The sequence below is a fragment of the Leguminivora glycinivorella genome, chromosome 14, assembly GCF_023078275.1.
Source record: "Leguminivora glycinivorella isolate SPB_JAAS2020 chromosome 14, LegGlyc_1.1, whole genome shotgun sequence".
Taxonomy (NCBI): domain Eukaryota; kingdom Metazoa; phylum Arthropoda; class Insecta; order Lepidoptera; family Tortricidae; genus Leguminivora; species Leguminivora glycinivorella.
The window spans coordinates 4197532-4217774 of record NC_062984.1 but is presented as its reverse complement, the minus strand read 5'-3'; the positions used below and the strand labels follow the sequence as shown (position 1 = coordinate 4217774).

Sequence of the window (20243 nt, the reverse complement as noted above, 5' to 3'; positions counted from 1 at the left end):
ATCGATGACATTTTACATACCTAAATGTAGCTAGGCTTGAACAAAGCTTAAAACAGAACAGTAAAACTAAGTTCTAAATTAATATACTTAAAGAAACTATTTTCGTTAGTCGCTTGTCAAAATTTTTGCTCCTTTGATTAATCAGAAAATGTCAACAACCAGCACTAAATTAGGTAAGTCCAGGTAAAGATGGCGGAACGACCTTGACGCCTTTCTGAATAATTGACTAGAAGAAATCGGGAGTCATATCTAGCCAAGAGAGAGACCTTTGCCCAGCAATGGGACAATTAAATAAGCTAAGTAAACAGATTGGCATCGACATGAATAAAATAAAACAACGATGAGAACTAAATCAGTTTATTCTACTTCTTGTCCTCCTTGAGCAGCTGATATACGTAGGAGAAGTCCTTCTGGCCGTAGCCGCGGGACTGCACGATGCGGTACAGCTGGGTGGCCACCGCGCCCAGGGGGATGGGGGATCTGATGCCGAGGGCCATGCCGCTGGCCAGCTCCAAGTCCTGGAAAAATAAGTCAGTCTGTATAACTTACAAAGGATATAAGTACAAGGCACTGGATTTGAACCACATGCTTCACCCAACTCTTTAAGTATGAGGGCGCCTTAGGACATTTTTACACTTTCTTTGATTAAAGTATAGAGATTAACAACTTAAGGGTTTATCAGAGTGTAAAACATAAACATTCCGAATTATTAAAAGTTTGGTCAACCCAAAATTTTAAATATTACGAATCTTAAGAAACACATGAAAATCTTGATTCTAGACTAATTTGTTATAGCTAACCATCTTTATAAATTATTCTAAGTAGGTACGTATTTAGAGTCTATATCCACTTTAGGCCACCATCTTCTTCTTCTTTTAATCCTGTTACCCTCTTCTGGGGTGTAGGGCTCGAATCATATTTCTCCATTTACTCCAGTCTTGGACAGTTTGAGTAACCACCTCCCACCTCATCACTAACACCCTGAGCTCTTGCTGAATAGACCGACGCCAAATCGACTTAGGGCGGCATGGTTTCCGCTTGCCGGGTATATTCCAGGTGAGGGCCACTTTGGTTAGGTGGGTATCAGGTTTTTTGAGAATATGTCCACTATTGTCCACTCCAATGCCATTTCCGCGTCTGGATTTCTTCGTGTACGGGTGCTTGTCCAGTTATTCTCTATAAGTAAGCGTTTGTGATCCAGTTAGGCCAAAAGATTCGCAGGTTCTGCCTTAAACATTCATTTACTGTCATGTCACAATACTAACCTTAACCATAAGCTCGTTCTTGAAGCCTCCATCATAGTTTCTGCTGGACGGAGCGGTGGGCACTAGGCCAGGAACGGGGCAGTACACTTCAGTGGACCATGATCGCGCCGAGGAGTTGTTTAGGACATCCAACAGGACTTTGGGGTCTAGGCCCATTCTGGAATAAAGGAAAGTTTATTATGATGCATTAGTATTTTTATTGTTGATTAAGTATCCGTAAAATAGAAACCTAAGATCTCCCTGGAAAGACGGACGGCATCAAACACTCGTAAATAATTGAATACACTTTTAAATTATTATAAATCTGAACGTATCCTCGCTTTTTAAAAATGGACAGAAATGCTCACCATTAGCATATTATGTGCCAGCTTGGCCACTTGTCCATAGTGGAACTGCTTGGCACCCAATGCCCTCTTGCCCCTTCTTGGCCATGGCCTCTGTAGAAATCTGCAGTAAGCTCCTTCTTGTCTTCTTGGCTTTAGGATTACAGCAATCCTTCGACTACTTGTCCTCATATTTATATGATGCAAAAAACTCACTTGATACCCATGTTCATGCACTCAGCAGTAGCCATGCCAGTAATACCCATGAGCATGTTATTAGCCAGCTTGGCCACCTGGCCAGCGCCGACGTCTCCACAGTGGAACTGCTTAGCACCCATGGCTTGGAGGAGGGGCAGGGAACGGTCGAAGTCACCCTTCCGACCACCGGACATGAAGGCCAGGGTGGCGTTTTGGGCACCCATCACACCTGAAGCAATTGGGACATTATTAACCTGGTTTTTCCATAAAAGAATACAGAAATAAAAGTAAGTATACTGGATTTATAATTTTACTGGATCATGCAGTCATAAAATATATCTTAAATCTATGCCTACAATATACATTAAAACACCTCATAAAGCTTTTCTGTGATTTCGGTACAAGAACATCAAAATTTAAATCTTATCACTGATGTAATATAATGTTGTTTTCCAGCAGAGTGTAGTGCTAAATCAAATAATGATAGATAAAGTATACTTTGATAGCATGATGTCATATTTTTGTTTACCGACGTTTTATAATAGTTATCTCTCATTTGTTTTCTTATGTTCATCACGTGATATTTTCCTAAACACTTCCTACTTCGTCATTGCCCTTATCCAAATAGCTTGGGGTCGGCGCAGCCTGTTTTTTTCTTCCATACTTCTGTATCATACGTCATCTCATCATTCACTTGCATTCAACATCATCTCTCTCTTTCTTCGGCTTTCCTTTCCCGCTTCTTCCTTCCACATTCATCTGTAATACTTGTCTCGTAACATGACCTACTTCCTACTTATGTTTTATTATCAATACTTCTTTTTGTTCATTTATCAAAAATAATAAAAAGAACATAATCACTATGCTTCTCTACCTAGGTCTCTATGAAATATTTGTACCATTAAATCGTTTAATTATTAAATTAACATTAAACATTTGACGTTATCACACAGATAAACATGCACTTGCAGTGGAAATATGATGCAATTCACCCGACCGCTCACATGACATCTTCATTTTGATATGATAAAATAATACTTAACAACTGACTCTGACTTCAGAATTTTGGATTTTGTAGGAAGCACTACAATTTCTATAACCATAGTTTTCAATTAAATTATCTTTTTTTTTTTAACTTCAAGGCACCGGAATTTTTACATCAACCTTATTAAACGATAATCACACTGGACACAAGTGGACAGTTATACAAATACAGTATATTTTTAAACAGATTATATCGCGTATAATGAAATTCATCGGAATCCACGTTGACCACGAATGCTGTAAAGTGTTCGAAACGTAGGGATGAATTGTAAATTCATTATACGCGATATAATTCGTTTCCATCGTTTTATTTCATGAGTAACTATCGCGGTAACGGGAGACAATATAGTCTATTTAACCAACTAAATAAATAAATAGTTTACCTCCTGAGACTGGGGCATCAATGAAGCCGACGCCATTTTCGATGGCGACAGGAAAGATCTCTTTGGGCACGTTCGGGTCTACTGTGCTTGAGTCGATAAGCAGAGCGCCTTTTTGAGCCTGAAAGAAAACAATAATCTATTTTAAAAATAAAGTGCACGACAGAAGGGATCCAAAGGTCCAAAAGGTGCATGAATTTAATGTAAATGATATGATTTCTTAATTAATATCTTAATTATTATTTCAGAAAAATAATGAAATCAAGGAAGTACTGACGTTGACTGAAGTAGCATGACAAATACGAAGGAATAGTACATTACTACAGAGGCCGGGACAAAGGGGGTTGCCGGCCGAAGACATATAGATAGGTCTGAGGCGGGCAACCCCATTTCCCGCCGAGGTATGTATAGTGCTTTTCTCAAACATGGTATGAAATAAATAAAGTCTACTGAAAATAGTAACTTTGGATGGCTGTATCTCCTAAACGGTGCGTCGTAGCGCAAAAATAATCGAATTTTCGCTCCCCTTTGATGCCCCGTATACGCTTATAAAAAAACAAAAAGTTAAAAAAAAATTTAAAAAAAATCGAAAAAATTTTTTTTTTGTATGAAAACGCACCCAAAATCAAATATTGTCTAGGGCCCGTACCAGTTGCAGTCGGCACGTCTATAAAGCCCCTTATAGTTTTTTTTTAATTGGCTAAATACCTGGATGTCACCATTATCTGTGTTTGGAAATTAAAAAAGAGGACTTTGCCGGCCTTGGCCTGCAAGGTTTGTATGAAATTCCATTATCTATCAATCGTCCTAGCCGCACCTGCAACGTCATACTTCGCTGCCAATTATAAGGCACATAACATCAATATTTCATACCATGTTTGAGAAAAAATTATTATGCATAGCATCTGTACTTAATTATTTAATTTAATCTTAAAATAGGCTAGTTTCTTAAGAGTCAAATCAGATTCTTTTTAAGAACTGTCGTAACGATTTGCTAATACGGAATTCATAATGAAATCCTGAGGAGTGACGTCACGGTCGACTCATTTACTTTATGCATTGGGGTAATTTTGAAGTCTAATTTCGAAAGTCACATAAAAATCACCATTATTTCCATCATATCAAGATTCCCATTTGGAAATTACCCTAGAATTTCTGTTTAAATTACCCCAATCGACCATAATGCCTTATTGATTATAGAAATTATGTTTCAAAGTAACAGGTGCCGTAGCCGAATGGCATTTCTGCGACGCGAAACGAAAACGAAACGCCGCGAAAGGTAGTCTGGCTCTGTCGCGCCAATACGCACGAGCGATAGATATAGATATCTACGAGCGTTTCATTTTGTGAGCGTTTGTGCCATTCGGTTAAGTACCCAGCTGATGTCCATATTTTTTTTCTAATTTTTTTTTTTTTATGGGATAGGAGGCAAACGAGCAGACAGGTCGCCTGATGGTAAGCGATCACCGCCGCCCATGGACACCCGAAACACCAGAGGTGTTGGAGGTGCGTTGCCGGCCTTTAAGATGCTTTATTTCGGGCGTAAAGTACCCTATTATCTAAACTTACATGTTTAACAACACCATCCTTGCCAAGGTAAGCATCCAATACAACTTTATTGCTAGGTAAGATGGAGACGACAGCGTCCGCGCTCTCGACAGCCGCCGCGATTGAGCTGGCACCTTTAACGCCGGTCTTTTCTGCGGCTGTTAGGGTATCCTTTGATGGGTCGTAGCCTGTTACGTTGAAGCCCTGAAAAAAAAGAAAATAATGACAAAAATTTAATTTTTCATTAAATTTTCTTCGCTAATGCATATATTAAATATGAGAAGATCATACCATCCAATACATTAAAATGCGACCGCCTAAGAACGCGCATATACACTACATCATGGATGCCGCCACAAAAAAATGCCTTGTTGCCATCTACTATTTGTAGATTGGCATTAAGTGTCACTTTCGAGCCATAAATCAATGTCAAAAGTGACACTTAACGCCATCTACAAGTATAATCGAAAGCTACAAGACATTTTTTTTGTGGCGCCATCTATGTGTGGTGTAGTGTGTGCGCGTTTTTAGGCGGTCGCATTTTAATGTATGGGATAAAATAAATAAATAAATAAATATATAAATAAATAAATAAATAAATAAATAAATATTACAGGACATTCTTACACAGATTGACTGATAAATTATGATCTTCTTATATTTAATCTATGGCTAATGGTTGACCGCAGCAACAGCGTAGGATTTTCTTCTTCTTCAACCTAGCGTTTTCCCGGCCTAGCGCCAGGGTCCGCTTTCCTGCTCAGCCTTCTCCACTTTGCCCGGTCTTCGGCATCCTGAGGTGAAAGATTGTTCTCTTCCATGTCCGCTGTCACGACGTCCAGCCAGCGCTTCTTAGGCCTACCGCGGCCGCGTGACCTAGGGCCTTGAACGATGAGGTTGAGGCATCTGTTTCCGACGTAGTCTACCGGTCTGCGGCGTATGTGGCAGGATTATATTTTAAGTAAATTTGCTTTTGTATGTCCGGATGTTCACCTCTACAAGTTGCAATCCCATGAAATTTTTAACCAGGTTATATGATCAACCAAAATTTGTTTGTCAATCCAGTTTTTGGAAATGTTGACAAATGTAGAAATTGTCCAAAAGGGCTTGTTCATCACACAAATCGGGATTCGAACCCAGGACCGTCGGCTTAGCAGGCTGGGTCACTACCGACTACGCCAGACCAGTCGTCTGAGAGCAGCACCTTAAATTATTCAATTCTAAATGGATAATGTTACACCTGCTGAATTTAATAAGAATATTTCCAGTGAGGTATTCCATTGAAAATGTAATTTATTCCTTTAATGAAAAATTTTATGTACCAACAAAATTTTGAGTAATTCGTTTATTAAATTTTCTCAGCAACTTGATTTGTGGAAAAGCATTTTGTACTTTAGGATCGATTCGAACATTAAAACATGTCAGATATTAAATCTAGATACGATATGAGTCGGATATGTCCATATCACAACAATATCCATACATCGGGGTTTTCGGAGCGGGAACGTTTGACATTAGCCAAAGAGTAGAGTATTTACTTAAAAACAGATAGTACTCTAGCAGGTTTCTACCGAATGAATAATTGATTGAAAAATAAATAAAGATTAATCATACATATAGGTACATATTTTATAATGCCCATTCATTATCAACCTTCTAATCTTCAGTTAAGTCTATTAATTTATAAATAAGAAAATGCTTCAAAGTTTATTCTGAAAATCGTGTCAACTATTGAGTTTGCAGCAGGTAATTAATTAAAGTTATTTTTATTGTTATCTTATTAGCGGAGATCGGATTTTTGTGCGACATCTCATACTAAAAGCCATTAAAATGACGTAAGTCACTAAGAATGTCGCAAATCCGATCTTTGCTTAAAAGTTATAAGACTTTTACGGAAATTAAAATAAAACTTTGTCACAGATTGTATACAACTCGCAGAGAAGTAATTATTCATTAGGCATAATATAATATTTTTTTATACTAACATATCTGTTTATCTCTACTCTTTCTCAAATCATTCCCGCTCCGAAAACCCCGATGTATGAAAATCACTTTTGGTACTGACATAAGAAAACTGAGTAACTATTTTCGCACAGTGATCCAAATTGAATCTAGGCCTCCGAAATGAGAGATCGCCACCTGACCCGATTCTGCGCAGCCTCTTGCCGGTCACTGACTTGAAGCTGACGCGGATCTGCCACCACACTGTTCTCCCAGGCTCCCAGCGATACTTGGGACTAATCCCATCAATGACCGAAATGAACTGAATCTTTCCAGGTTCTGAGATTCGGTCTTTGCTCATTTAGTTCAGTATAGGATCGGCGAGCGCGAGCGATTTGGATCGAGAACGAGTGTGTGACTGCGCCGACCTAGAGCGAGAGCTAATTAGCAGAGCAACAAAAAAACATCAAGTTTTCATATTAAACTTCGGTTACTTACAACCTTTGGGCCCGGAATGTTACTATCTGTGGACTATTCGTATCATTTTGACACTATTAAGCCCCATTCGTTCTGATCTTTCCGACCGCAGTGGTCGCTGGTCTGGCTGAACTAAATGATCAAAAGACCTAAAAGAGCGAACTAGTTCGTGGGAGCGATTGAACGAACGAAACGTCACAAGCCTACTTGGGACAACCCGCCGGACGGCCACCAGCCGGTCGACCCAAGAACGCCTCACATGACAGCCCAACCTTTTGTTATTCGTAGGTAAGTGACCGAACCAGCGAAGTCTGTGGGTTTTCGTTACTACACACACTGACTGATAAAAAAATGTTTAACGTTATTAAATCTCTTTTTATATAAGTGCTACTTACTATTCACTTAAAGAATATTTAAATGATGATAATATAAATGAGAAAGATTAAATAATGTAAAATAGATATTAATATAATTATATAAATTTCTATGAAATATAATATAATGTAATGTACTTTAGTGTGAAAGAAATTTTGCTGTGCCCTAACAGGGTATCATGTACCAACTATGTTGTGTAGTGTATGTTTTATTGTATAGGTGTAGTTTATGTATTTTATTTGGTATGGGTCTAAATTTGTGTTTTATTATTTTATTTTTAACAAGCAGAAACGTCTGCTAACGATTCTAAATATTTTTATATTAAAGGAAAAAATGGAAAAATTTACGCTTCCGGCGGGACTTGAACCCGCATCATTTGCAATCCGTGCAAGGCTCTTAACCATTTGAGCTACGGAAGCCACGCCGGATATCGCAAATCTTTCCATGCCTTTGCTTATGTACACACGTCTTGAGGTGACGTCTAGCGTCATCTACCGACAGACTATTACATAGGTATTGTCGTTGCGAACGGACGTGCTATAATTGTTTCTCGCAAATTAAATCGTGTGCAAAAATATTGCCCCAGATCGCGATCGCGAATGCATCAAGTGCGTTTCTATGTCACGCGTGTTTTGTGCAGACTTATTGACTATGTTAGTTTAAATATCTGCTTAAATTCATAACCAGCTATCTCTCGGAAAGACACCAATATGTTCAATATGAATACGCGCGATCTGCTCCATTTTTGGTAACATCAGGAATCGGACAGGGAAGTAGTCTCGGGCCCCTTCTATTTCTAATACTGATTAACGATCTACCGTTAGCCCTAAGCCATTCATCGTGCTTACTTTTCGCGGATGATCTCAAATTGGCTATGCCCATTAACAGCTTCCAAGACTTTTCTTTATTGCAACTTGACATAGATAGCGTTTGCGCCTGGGCACGTGACAATAGCCTATCCCTCAATAAAGACAAATGTTCAGTCATTACATATTCGCGTGCTCGGCTCCCCATAACCCATCCATATGTCATAGAAGGCAACCTGTTAAAACGCACCAAGGTAATAAAGGACTTAGGAACATGGTTTGATACTCAGCTTACATTTAATGAGCACATTGCAAAAACCTGTAATGAAGCCCGTAGATGCCTGGGATTCGTCTTACGCCAAGCGAAACCATTTACTAATAAACATGCTATGACTACACTTTATAACGCATTCGTTCGTAGTAAACTTGAAACAAATGCTGTTATTTGGAGCCCCCACGAAAAATACTACACGCTTCTAATAGAGAAGGTACAAAAATGTTTTATAAGGTTCCTTTATAAGAAGCTTTACGGCTTTTACCCCCTTCTTTATCCCACTCTGTTCGTTTTAGGTATGGTAGATTATACATCCTTAGAGGCACGCAGAAACATTTACTTAATAAAATATTTTTTTCAACTAATCCGAGGACAAGTAACAAACCCATCATTATTACTGCAAATAACACTGCGAGTCCCCCGTCTCACCGCGAAACAGCTACGGCCCCGTAGCCGTGGTCTGTTTGCCGTGCCTGCGGGCCGCACGCGCCTGCTCGCTGCGTCCCCTCTCCACCAGGCACTGACGTTACTAAACGCCATCCTGGACAGTGACAGAGAGCTGGACATTTTCTTAACAACGGAAGCCAAATTTCTAGCTGCATCAAATCGCTACGTTGAGACAATTGTTACCGCCAGTTCCATAACCTAACATAATGCGCGCAATAAATAGTAATACTTTATTCAAATTTGTTTATAATTAAGTTTATATATCTGTCACTTGACTTAACTTTAATTTTATTAAATTGACCAATTTATCGTTGCTTATAAATCATTTGAACTATTTATATTATATCAATATTATGACTTCCTCTTTGTTTTGCCATGACTATAAATCATTATTGTATTTCCTTGACATATCTATCCTTTCACATGTAATCCCTCGGTTTATTTATTTTATTATCTTGCAATGTCCATTGAATTCAATTTAATACCTTTACCTATTTATAATAATCATTTCACTGCACTTGTTATTGTTTAATGCATGTTAGATATTAAGAAATATAATGTCAATTAGCACGTAAGGTTTAACCGTTAGTGTTAATTGTATACAATAAATAAATTGAAATTGAAATTGAAATTGAAAAAAAAATAGTAACTAAATAACTTATTGAAATGGATAGTAACGGCCAGAGCCCCTTTGGCAGGAGTTCAAAAATACAGCGTAGTCCTCCATCTACCCCTGTGCCGCCGCCCGCTGCTGAAGAGAATGCGCAAGCGCCCAACGACCAAGAGCAAGTACTATCGACGCATGATATACAGTACTGGATAAAGTACATCGAGCAGTCCCTCAATGAGATATGCACCATTGCTAAGGAAGGAAAATTAAACTCGGACCAAAAAAATCGTGTACACGGCATCTGCCGCGGAGTTTCTTCAGGAACATCTCAAATGGCAGTCCTGTATCAGTCTCTGAAACAGACGGCTCGCCTGCAGCGCAACACTATTGACTCCCTTAAAGACAACCAGACAGTATTGTGCAGTATCCAGGCCCTACAGGAATCGATAGAGAAGTCCTCGAAAACCTGCTCTCCTTCCCCGAACTCGCCCTCCTTCGCCGATATGGTCAGATGTACCTCCAAAAACCTGGTCCAACCCGCTAATTTGAGCTCAGTAGCAATTTACCCTACTGACAAGTTGAAATCAAGTGAGGAGACAAAAAACCTTGTCCAAAAACTTATTAAACCTGAGCAGATGAAGCTTCACGTCAGAGCCTTACGCAAGGTTAAAAATGGCGGCGTAATAATTAGCATGGAATCCAAGGCTGATATAGAGAAGCTCAAGGAACAGTTTCAAAAAACACCTGCAGACCTGACCATCGATGAGCCCCGTAAACGCAGGCCCCGGATAGTCATCGTCGGCGTACCAACTGCACTGCCAGAACAAGAGGTTTTCAGTTGCATTTTCGAGCAAAATTTAGCCGATAAATTGCCGGATACCACCAGAGATAAGTTCCTAGCCTCTATTAAACTTAGCCATAAATCGGGGAAAAAAGATGCTGAGACCGTCAACTACGTCATCGAAGTTCCAAGCTTGATACGCAAAGCCCTAGTATCCCAAAGTCGAGTTTTCGTCAACTGGTCTTCCTGCCCTGTGAGAGATTTCACCATTGTCACCAGATGCTTCAAATGCCAGCAGTTTGGACACGCCGCGAAATCCTGTAAGCAGGCAGACAACACGTGCGGGTATTGCGGCGACTTGGGGCACTCGGGCAACGAGTGCTCAAAAAAAGCGGAGCCCCCCCGATGTGCGACCTGCAGATTTTTCAAGAAGCCCCACAATCACAAAACAGGTGACCTTGAATGTCCTGCCAAGAAACAGGCTGAGCAGAGATACATAAATTCTATAGATTATGAAGGCGCCTGCTGAGCGCCACTCCTAAGATCGCTTCTTGACTTTAGACACAAGGTATACATACTAGGTTATATTTATATTTTATTTATTCTTTAGCTTAATTTATAACAGATCAATGAATACAACTATAATTAGCGATTTAGATACATTTTCAATATCACCTACCTATGTATTCTTACGCTGATGCGATAAAGTACAACTGTTGACTCATCAAAATGCTAATAAGCAATAAGTATTACATATGGCTTACCATTTTTTTTTTGCTGTACTTTTAGAATTATGATAGTTTTAAGTAGGTAACCTACTCTATTTATAAATCTGTAATGTAATTTATTTATTTTTTAGTTGAATACCTATGCAATGCACATGATATTATCAAATAATTTCCCTGTTTTAGTTTATAAGTTATTTTTTCTGCCTGAGATACAGGATCTCCCTAGTTCAGGCACGGACATGGTGAAGCCTTTTTTGTGTTAATATAGTTTATGCCCTGTTTATAACTGCTATTTTTGGTACATGAATAAATGATTTTTATTTTTATTTTTATTTTTTTATTACATCTTGCAACGGCACTGGAATCTCAAGTTATATTGAGAATTTACCAGTAACAATGTGCTAACCCATACTAAATTTATTTTTAACAAGCAGAAACGTTGCTAACGATTCTAAACATTTTTATATTAAAGGAAAAAATGGAAAAATTTACGCTTCCGGCGGGACTTGAACCCGCATCATTTGCAATCCGTGCAAGGCTCTTAACCAATACTATTATATATAACCAATATAACCAAATTTTTCCAAAAAATTTTTCCATTTTTTCCTTTAATATAAAAATGTTTAGAATCGTTAGCAGACGTTTCTGCTTGTTAAAAATAAATTTAGTATGGGTTAGCACATTGTTACTGGTGAATTCTCAATATAACTTGAGACTTCAGTGCCGTTACAAGATGTAATAGTCTGTCGGTAGATGGCGCTAGACGTCACCCCAAGACGTGTGTACATAAGGAAAGGCATGGAAAGATTTGCGATGTCCGGCGTGGCTTCCGTAGCTCAATTGGTTAAGAGCCTTGGACGGATTGCAAATGATGCGGGTTCAAGTCCCGCCGGAGCGTAATTTTTTCCATTTTTTCCTTTAATATAAAAATGTTTAGAATCGTTAGCAGACGTTTCTGCTTGTTAAAAATAAATTTAGTATGGGTTAGCACATTGTTACTGGTGAATTCTCAATATAACTTGAGACTCCAGTGCCGTTACAAGATGTAATAGTCTGTCGGTAGATGGCGCTAGACGTCACCCCAAGACGTGTGTACATAAGGAAAGGCATGGAAAGATTTGCGATGTCCGGCGTGGCTTCCGTAGCTCAATTGGTTAAGAGCCTTGCACGGATTGCAAATGATGCGGGTTCAAGTCCCGCCGGAAGCGTAAATTTTTCCATTTTTTCCTTTAATATAAAAATTGTGTTTTCTTATTTTTTTAGTATATTTTTTTGCACCACCCGTTCAGTTAACTATGTTCGCTGTTTCGCTATTTGAGGGTTGGCTGGTAGAGATCGCTGACGCGATTATTATTATTATTATTATGTTACTACCTAACACCTGTGTAAAATGAAAATGAACATGATCGCAATAAAGATTTGAATTGAATTGAATTTGAACATACCGATATTATCTCTAAATATGTTAGATAAATTTTATGTAATATGTTAAGTAGGTAATTTTTTGTGTTTTTTATAAAGATTTGTCAAAGAAAAATGGGAAATATGGAAGAAACTGCATGAACATTTTTGTATGACGGTTTGTTTCATATCCAAATAAACAAAATATCTCAAGCTAATATTTCACATCACCAAAGAGGATCGAGTATTATAGAGAGTCACTGTCAAAGTAAACAAAGTAAAATGTAATCACTGGTAATCACAGTGCATAGACTGCCATCTCTCGACACAGGCTTAAAACTTTGAACCTCAGTTTTGACAATTTGTCCCACATTCTTAGCTTGATATGTGTTAAAATGTCAAATATTAATATTAGCGCTATCTAGCCGAGCGTCCCCCAAAGGTATATTCGCCATCTAGGTCACCGTACAGCCTACATACACATGCGAAAAGCAAATACGTAACACCTGTCGATACACCGAGTTACATATGTCCTTGACTTCACTTAAAGTTCAAATTGTACTTTTAATCAAAGCAATGGCGGCCCTAGTAAATAAATAGAAAAAAGTATGTAAATGCAAAGTAGGACGTTATCTTCTTTGTTAAAAATACTTGACAAAAGGAAGCTAAGTAACGTGACCGACCCCTGTGTAAAATGTGTCCATCTCCATATTTTAGCATATTTTTTGCATGAATTGAAACGATTTTAATTTGAAATTTCGTAAAATGTCGACGCTATTGTACCGCTTTTTGGCTTAAATGGCGGTGTTACTTTTATATTAAACAAAAGAGATATATAGCTCCGTATAGACAGATAAAGTTTAGAAAAAACCTACCATGGAACCATCAAGAATACACACACGGTCGACAACGGCGCACCTTTTGGTTAATTCTCGACTAGATGGCGCTAATATTAATATATGACAATTTTGACACATGTAAAGTGAAAAATATAGGCCAAATTGTCAAATATGAGGTTCTAAACTTTCAATCCTGTGACAAAAGATGGCAGTTTACTCACTGTGGTAACTCATTTTACTTATAAAAATCCATACTAATATTATAAATGGGAAAAGTGTGTCTATCTGTTTGGTTGTCCGTCTTTCACGGCAAAACGGAGCGACGTATTGACGTGGTTTTTTTAAGTGGAGATAGTTGAAGGGATGGCGTGTGCCATAGGCTAATTCTTGTCTCTTTCTAACGCGAGCGAAGCCGCGGGCAAACGCTAGTACCTAATAAAAGTATTTTCCATGTATAATATCTATGTCGTCTTATATGCAACATCTATTACTAACTGCATTAGTGTTCTGATACAAGAAGTAATTAATCTACTAGGAACCACAAGAAAGTCCAGTCCGACCTGATTGTTAAGCTACCCGTGAAAGCAAGACAGACGATAGTTTGCGGTTGTATTGGGTTACAAGCTCGTGTTTTTGCTATCGTTAGCAACCTCTGATATCTATAGGATACGGAAACGGGCTGTGACATAAATTATTGTGTTATGAACATTACATAATTAATTTATCAGATGCAACAACATAATAATCAAAGGATTTTTGTATTTTGTATTTGTATTTCAATTTCCAGATTGGAATGTTTATCTTTCATTAGATACACGATTATGTATTTTTTGTCGTGAAATGGGAAAAATAAAACACGTGTAAGTGTAAAAATATTTCTGTGTATCTCTTTTGCGCGAGGAACGTCAGGGTGGCTAGCCGAATGGCACAATCGCTCACGAAACGCTCACGAAACGAAGCGCTAGTAGATATCTATCTCTATCGCGCTTGCGTATTGGCGCGACAGAGCCAGCGGCGTATCGCTTTCGTTTGGCGTCGGAGAAATGCCATTCGGCTACGGGGCCAGATATCTATAGGATACGGAAACGGGCTGTGACATAAATTATTGTGTTATGAACATTATATAATTAATTTATCAGATGCAACAACATAATAATCAAAGGATTTTTGTATTTTGTATTTGTATTTCAATTTCCAGATTGGAATGTTTATCTTTCATTAGATACACGATTATGTATTTTTTGTCGTGAAATGGGAAAAATAAAACACGTGTAAGTGTAAAAATATTTCTGTGTATCTCTTTTGCGCGAGGAACGTCAGTTCAAGTTTATTACGATATTAATCCTGTGTAATTAAAAAGTATTTCTTTTGCGTAAGGAATGTCAATTAATAGTTATTTGTTATACAAGAGTGCAAAGTTGTATTTTAACGCCAAGTGTGGAATTGAAAAACGAGCGAGTGAAAGGATTCTATAGTTGAACCATGAGCGAAGCGAGTGGTTCGAAAATAGAATCCTGAACTTGCGAGTTTTTTAACACACGAGAAGTAAAATACATTTGCACCCGAGTGTAACACAAAACTTTTCCCCTCACTATAGCGAGGAAATTACAACGCAAAAAATGCGTTTATTACTGCTTCCAGTAGTTCCACAGGTGGTAAATCATCTTTATTACTAGATTCACCTACTTTTATCAATTTTAAAGCAGTTAATTTGACTTTATTCAAGAGAAAATTACTTTACCCACTAGTGGATAAAATGCGTTTTTACCCGCTAGTATTAAAGGACAAAACACGTGTTTCCGAGCTAGTGAGGGGAAAAGTTTATTACCTGGGGACCGATTTTTGAATCTCGAACTCATGAATTCGCCGTTCGAAAGTCTGTGGAAAACGACATAATGCTATTTTTGAAAAAGGACGTCTAATAATGTTAAATCTAGTGGCCACTCGTTTTTGATCCTATTAGTAGAATTTCGATCGCTAGTAGAGTGGAAATATTATTGAACGAAATTCACGAAATCGAATAATCGACATTCAAAAATCGGCCCCCTGAAATTGATAATTTACTGATCAGAATCGATTATATCTGCTATGTAATGGGTAGATAGATATAGACAACGAGGTAATGCGGCCAATTTCTCGGGTCAAAACGATGGGTCGGTTTGTCAAATCGTTTTTTGAAAATAACAACAAAACATAAAATAAATGTTCCTAAATATGATTTATTTGTTTTGCAGCACACAAATAAAAGTATTGACTTAATGGCGTCCTAGGTTAAGTGAACTTAAGGATTATTATAATGAGTACCCTAGCCCATACTTAAGTGATTTATTGAACACAGTTCATTTGCTAAATTATTCAGTTATTCCTACTCTTGACACGATCAATTCAAATTACCTTGGCAGTGCCAAACAGCTACTTGTTTGAGCAAGTGTGTCTTCGAACCGGTGTCTTCATAGACTGCCGTGTCTTTTAATGTAAACAAAGAGGATCGAGTATATATCAAATGCCAATACCGCCACATAGCTTAGTAGTCAGGAAAAAGAGTGCATACATTATGTGCATTAGAATATTTAACAAAATTCCTGTAGCTCTAAAAACCTTGCCAATTCAAGAATTCAAACGTAAACTCTATGAAATGTTATGTAAGTGTTGTTTTTATAGTATAACTACACTACTTTTTAAATTATAAATTTCAATCTAAATTTTAACTTAAATTTTTATGTGTATGACATTATTTTCGCATTTTTAATTATTAGTCCATATATATTCTTTTTTTATTGTTTTGTAATTTCTATGACATGTTTATCCCTAATTTGTTAATAATTTTGATGTATAATTTTATTGTATTATAGCCTCATATTGTAACATTTTATAATAAGTCTCGTTATATGTAAGTTTTCTGTAGTATGGTGAAACTCTATTACTATTAGTAGCGAGCCAAGCCAATATACAGTGCATGTACACCTGTATAGGTAGAATCTTGGAGATCCCAATATAAAATATTGTACCTAACACCTAATAATGTAAACCCAATATTCACATGCAAATAAATCATTCATTCATTCATTCATTCATTCATTCATTCATTCATTCATAGAGAGTAACTGTCAAAGTAAGATGTAGTCACAGTGCATAGACATCTCTCGACACAGCGTTAAATTAAAACTTTTGCACCTCCGTTTTGACAATTTGATTAGTGTCCAAATAATGTCTTGTGGGTTGGTATGGTCTTTGGGTTTTGTTTTGACTTTGATTTTTATTTTATTGTATTTTTTTAACCCAAAATAAATGACCATACTGTTAACATTAATATTACCGCCATCTAGACCAGAATCAACAAAAGGTCGTCTATCTAGACCACCATAGGTATATTTTCCTTGATGGTTCCTAGCTAAGAAATTAGACTTTATCTATCTATGCGGATTTATATAATATGTCTATAACGTAAATAACACCACTTTTTATGTCGATAGTTTTGAATTGATTTAAACTAACACGATTTGCATTTATGATTTTAGTCGCAACCCCACTTTTTATTTTATTTTCTTCACAATTTTGTTTAATCAGTATTCTGTTTTCAATTCCTTCTGTTTTTAATATAAGTTATGAACTGTTCTAATATGAAATTTTAGGCAGACGAGACCCTGTAGACACCTACTATCAAGTAGTGGTATTGATAATTTACGCTACTTGACGCGTGATTGTCGCTAGATGTCACTTAACTATGCCTATACAAATAACTCGCATTTACTGATGCATGGAGTTACAACTCTTCTTATTCCTTTATGCTTTTCAGCTACAAATACAGTTAACATGGGAATGATGTAAAGTCCTCATATAACTAAATAATTACACATACATACAATACATATATACAATCACGCCTGTATCCCATAAAGGGGTAGGCAGAGCTCATGAAACTACTAAAGCTTCAGTGCCACTCTTGGCAAATAAGTGGTTGAAAGACAACGAAACTGTGACATTGCAGTGACAGGTTGACAGCCTCTCGCCTACGCCACAATTTAACCCATGATATCCCACAGTCGCCTTCTACGACACCCACGGGAAGAAAGGGGGTGGTGAAATTCTTAACCCGTCACCACACGGGCGCAAATAATTATAAACTGCAAAATAGTCACTAATCACTATGCCTATAATTATAAAGTGAAGATCCCTATCAAAATCGTCGGTCTTTGAAAACAACACAAACATAACGTATATTTAAACAAAAATATATTTCCTCAATCATGCGTATACACGCATAAGATCCGATCTACGAAATTAACGTATTTCTATTTATATTATATAATGGCGTCTCACCACGCCTACTGTAAACACGTTGTGTGGATCGCCTTTATTTAATATGTTACTTATTTAATTAGATACAATGTATTTAGTCAAGTGGAAATTTTAGTGAATGCTTTCGATAAGAGAAAGGAATTTAAGATAGGCTAGTTGTATTCAGATAATATTTTATGAAATTATCCGACTCTTCGATTTAAAAAAAATACTCAATTGTATTTTATGATTCCATAAATACAGCTAAAGTAAAAAAAAAATGTACCTCGGAACCGTCATGAAGTATGTATCATTTAGATTTAGATTTATTTATATCACGATAGAAATTACACTATACATGTCAAAAGTATATTTATCTTTTCATCATGATCGCCAAAAACTACATAATAAATTCCAAATAAAAATAAAAATAATTTGGTCGTCTAGATGGCTCTATTATTAATATTCGACAATTTTAACACATATTAAGTTAAGAATACAGGCCAATTTGTCAAAACTGAAGTTCAAAAGTTTTGATTCTGTGATCATTTTACTTTGACATTAATTCAATCAGTGTAAAATCTCTTCATATTCATATCAAAACAAAACCTAAATCTTGACAAATCAGACCATTAGAATCGGCCTTCCATTATTCTAAGTGTGAGATTCAAATACTAATTGAAAGTATAAAGTTATTGATGAATTCTGGATTAGGAATTGAATTTGGATCTTTTGCCACACCTCCGAAACGCCTCATACTAAATATAAATATGTATGTAGATGGTAGTGACGTCAAACACATCGTAGATACACAATGAATGGACACATTTGATCACGTATGGATAATAGGGTGGTCCGCATTTGTATGGAAGTAAAATAAATATGGCTAATCCTTTCTCCCTTTGTTCTATTATGAATTAGTAGTTTATGTACCAAATTTTAACCCATTTGCTCATTATTTACAGGTAGCTTAAGATACATTTAAAATTGGATATCTCCTATAATAAAATAAAAACCGAAATAATTAAAACATTGTAAACTGCCCGGTTCATGTTTTATTTAGCTTTAATGAAATAGGGAAAAATATAATTAAACCATTAAAATACCTCCATGTAAGATTTTTTTCTTTAATCAAATTCATTTCATACATTTCAGTATGGCATTATTGCATTATTTTGAACGACCTCTAAATAAGGTCTGATTGTTCTCAAAATTGGTTGCAATTATTTTAATAAGATTTCGTGTAGAAATAATCATGTGGAGCTCAAACCCCCTAATGGATAATATTAATTTATTATGTAATATAATAAGTCGAATAATAATACCTATGTACTATTGTTATAAGTTAACAAAAAATCTATCAAATGTTTTTTAACGTTTAATTATCTTTTATTCTTATGTAATAATTTATACCTATTCTACTTACAAGATACAGAATGAATCGATTATAATATCAAAGCAATGAAGTTCAAAGACAGTTGTAATGATCACGTTGGGATTATAGACGGTCTTGCCACTAAATAAAGTCTAATTTCAAATAATACGATCATTATCATGTCAGAGTTGAAACCGGTTAACGGAAAAAACAGCAAACAAAAAAAAATATAAATGATTTTGCCTTTTCTTAAAATTGTATATCTTATTAGTTACAAAAGTATTAAGATATCAATCTTTGTAAATATGTGCTAGCAATAAAAATAATCCAACAGTTAATTTAAATAACTTTAAACCAGATAAGTATTAACTATTGAAACTGCAATTTACTAGGGTCTATAGTATAGCCTAAAAAAATACATTTATTTAGAATAAGTTCAACACAAGTTTATTTAAATCCAACAAACAAATTCTTGAACAACATTCATACCGGTGCCACATTACACGAATAAATTATAATAACATTACAAAATCCTACCTTTTTGACCAGGTTGGCAGCCATATAGCCCCCCATATTCCCGAGGCCGAGAAACGCCACATTTTTGTCAGCTTTCGAGCTATATGCGCGTCTTGAGAAAGTCGAGAGACTTGTAGTGAGGATGGGCCTGGCCGCCATTTTGAATCTTTTATTTAAAGCGTCGAACTCAGGCGCCGGCGCAAAGCGACTGAACTCTGCGTTTGAATGTCGTTCGGATACATGAATATAATGTCAATAAAGACTTATTAATGTTTTCTTTCAATTTGTAGTAGAACTGGTCGGGTTAAGGTTCAATGTTGAGTGAGGTTTTTTGTACTTATGATGATTTGGTTATGGTGTGAGTGATTTGATAACGTTATCGAGTTATCAGCTCCGTCATTAGTTTTGAGGAATTTTATTTGGATTGTTAATTATGTGTGTAAGTTTTTAGTTAGTTTATCTTTTCAACTTTTGCTGATGACTACATCTGCGTGGAATTAGTAACTAAGCAGGGTTTTATACAATCAGATTTTTAATCAATACAAACTTCAATCTTCTTTACAAACGGGGATTTTTGGAATGAGATTGGCCCTCAGTCCCTTGGGCCTTGTTCGGACTCAAACTATCGCTATGCGCA

At 36.6% G+C, this 20243-nt stretch overlaps 1 protein-coding gene across 1 annotated transcript; it reads right to left on the bottom strand.

Annotated features, from left to right (window-relative positions):
• Positions 1–341: 341 nt before the first annotated feature.
• Positions 342–19822, bottom strand: LOC125233596 (probable 3-hydroxyisobutyrate dehydrogenase, mitochondrial). Its single transcript, XM_048139655.1, has 6 exons — positions 19628–19822; positions 4780–4962; positions 3214–3331; positions 1805–2015; positions 1266–1422; positions 342–518 (listed from the first exon to the last, which is right to left on the bottom strand). The coding sequence occupies exons 1-6, from the start codon at positions 19763–19765 to the stop codon at positions 363–365; spliced, it is 963 nt and encodes a 320-aa protein (XP_047995612.1). The 5' UTR covers positions 19766–19822; the 3' UTR covers positions 342–362.
• Between the last annotated feature and the right edge of the window lie 421 nt (positions 19823–20243).